Genomic DNA, 2,254 nt, shown 5'->3' with positions numbered 1-2,254 from the left:
ATCCATCCATCCATCCATCCATCATCCATCCATCCATCCATCCATCCATCCATCCATCCATCATCCATCCATCCATCCATCCATCCATCATCCATCCATCATCCAACCATCCATCCATCCATCCATCATCCATCCATCCATCCATCCATCCATCCATCCATCCATCCATCCAACCATCCATCCATCCATCCATCATCCATCCATCCATCCATCCATCCATCATCCAACCATCCATCCATCCATCCTTAGAAGAACTGATCAGTCCTCCATCATTGGTCCCCCCCCCCCAGCCTGTGCTGCCTCTCTCCTCTTCCTGTGAATCTGTCCCTGCAGCAGGATTACAGTTCTGGGTCCTGGACCTCTAGAACTGGGACCATCTCTAATTATGCTGCAGATCATGAACCAGACTGAAAAAACCAGGATGGGGGAGACGGTAGCCTCAGCTGCAGTTCAGAGATCTATGGACCTTAAAGTTCTGGCTGTGATCCGGTTCAGATCATGAAGGATTCTGGACATCCACACGTTTCAGCTGATCTGAGGAGACTAACCTGGAGCTACCGGCAGGAGGACAGTTCTGGTCCAGAGTCCGGTCCAGGGGCTTCGGGGCGACACGGCTGCTGCTGAGCTGAGCTTGGGTGGAGGGGTGGAACATTTGGGACGTTCCTGAGCGGGACAGCAGACCTGAGGACAGAGAGCACGGTTTGATTCCCATCAACCAGAGTTCTACTGCCTCTGGTTCTGGATGTGAGCCGGACCTTGCATGAAGGCAGAGGTGTGGGTGATGGGCATGGAGCCGTCGAACGGGATGGCCAGCAGCTCGTCTGTCGTCATGGAGACCCGGTCTCGGTTCTGGCGATGACGGGGCGAGCTGACGGGGAGGTTCAGGAAGTCCAGCTCCCGTTCCGTCAGACGCTCCCTGAGGACTGCGGATGAAACAGAACCCCCCCGATCAGAACATCCTGTTTCCAGCCCCAAACAGAACCGGACCTCCAGCTCAGTCCGCTTACATCAGCAGAACCCGTATTTACGCAGCGGCTCGGATCTTACCGTCCCTGTTTCTGGGCCGGACCGCTCTGGGTTTCCTCGGCGTGGCCAGAACCAGCGGTCCAGTTACCGTCCGGCACCTTTGGCAGCTGCGATCAAAATCTGCGATGTAGGCTTCCAGCGCCGCAGAGGCGGAATCGTAGATCTGCAACCAGGCAGAGTTAGCATGTTCAGAACCATCAGGCAGAAGCAGCTGGTGTCTGCATGAAGTGTCAGAGGAGAACCTGATCTCCATATTGGAAGGTTCTGCTGAGCTCAGGCGGCTGCAGGCTGCTCCTCAGGCGCCCAGAGCTGGACAGCAGGGACGTCACGGTGGACTCTGGGGACACGCAGTCCTCCTCAGGTGACTCCATCCTTCAGCAGAAAGACGGATCCTCCATGATCCAGAACATCCTCAAACCTGAGAGACAGCAGACAGGTCAAAGGTCAGCAGCAGGCCAGGCTTCCCTCCTGCAGGTTGATAGATCTGCTCCGGTTTACTTCTAGAGTAGATTTTCTAGCCAGCAGACGTCTGGAAGCCTGTGAGTCTGGGACCAGCTGCCTGATGGCGTCATGTGAGCAGCCTCCTAAACGCGGCTAAACTGATCAGATGGTCAGATAATGGCAGGTCGCCACGAGGCCACCAAACGTTTGACGCTGATTTTATACCTGAAACAAAAAATCAGCATCAATGAAAAATTCAGAATATATTGAAGGAGCAACAGAACGAGACTTCAGGTCAAACTGTCACCTTAAACCACGTCAGTATGGTGGAGAAACCCCGAGCAGGCAGCACACGTCCAATCCAGGCCCTGCACCAACCATCAGGCACGGAGGGGGCGCTATCATGCTGTGGGGCTGAATCCTCTGGTCTGTAGGAGCAGAAAGTCACTGAAATAGAAAAGCAGCATTTTTCAAATTTAACATTTCAGTCAGGCATCTGAAAAGTTTTTAAAGTGAATTATTAAAGAGGAATTAAACATTTTATTTATTTATTAAAGAGGAATTAAACATTTTATTTATTTATTAAAGAGGAATTAAACATTCTATTTATTTATTAAAGAGGAATTATACATTTTATTTATTTATTAAAGAGGAATTAAACATTTTATTTATTTATTAAAGAGGAATTAAACATTCTATTTATTTATTAAAGAGGAATTATACATTCTATTTATTTATTAAAGAGGAATTATACATTTTATTTATTTATTAAAGAGGAATTAAACAT

General features: G+C 49.2%; 1 protein-coding gene across 1 annotated transcript in view; it reads right to left on the bottom strand.

Moving 5' to 3' along the window:
* Positions 1 to 1,913, bottom strand: part of LOC107102268 (chromosome unknown open reading frame, human C18orf54) — an 8,392-nt gene extending 6,479 nt beyond the window's left edge. Inside the window, exons 1-6 of the mRNA XM_015401499.1 lie at positions 1,775 to 1,913; positions 1,525 to 1,692; positions 1,269 to 1,444; positions 1,048 to 1,189; positions 756 to 923; positions 549 to 681 (exon numbers count right to left, since the gene is read on the bottom strand). Coding sequence (XP_015256985.1) covers positions 549 to 681; positions 756 to 923; positions 1,048 to 1,189; positions 1,269 to 1,397 — 572 coding nt within the window. The 5' untranslated portion in view covers positions 1,398 to 1,444; positions 1,525 to 1,692; positions 1,775 to 1,913. The remainder of the gene's footprint in view (positions 1 to 548; positions 682 to 755; positions 924 to 1,047; positions 1,190 to 1,268; positions 1,445 to 1,524; positions 1,693 to 1,774) is intronic.
* Positions 1,914 to 2,254: the final 341 nt, after the last annotated feature.

The sequence above is a fragment of the Cyprinodon variegatus genome, unplaced genomic scaffold, assembly GCF_000732505.1.
Source record: "Cyprinodon variegatus isolate N-32 unplaced genomic scaffold, C_variegatus-1.0 Scaffold1227, whole genome shotgun sequence".
Taxonomy (NCBI): domain Eukaryota; kingdom Metazoa; phylum Chordata; class Actinopteri; order Cyprinodontiformes; family Cyprinodontidae; genus Cyprinodon; species Cyprinodon variegatus.
Note: the sequence above shows the minus strand (reverse complement) of the source record. Positions and strands in the feature narration are given on the sequence as shown.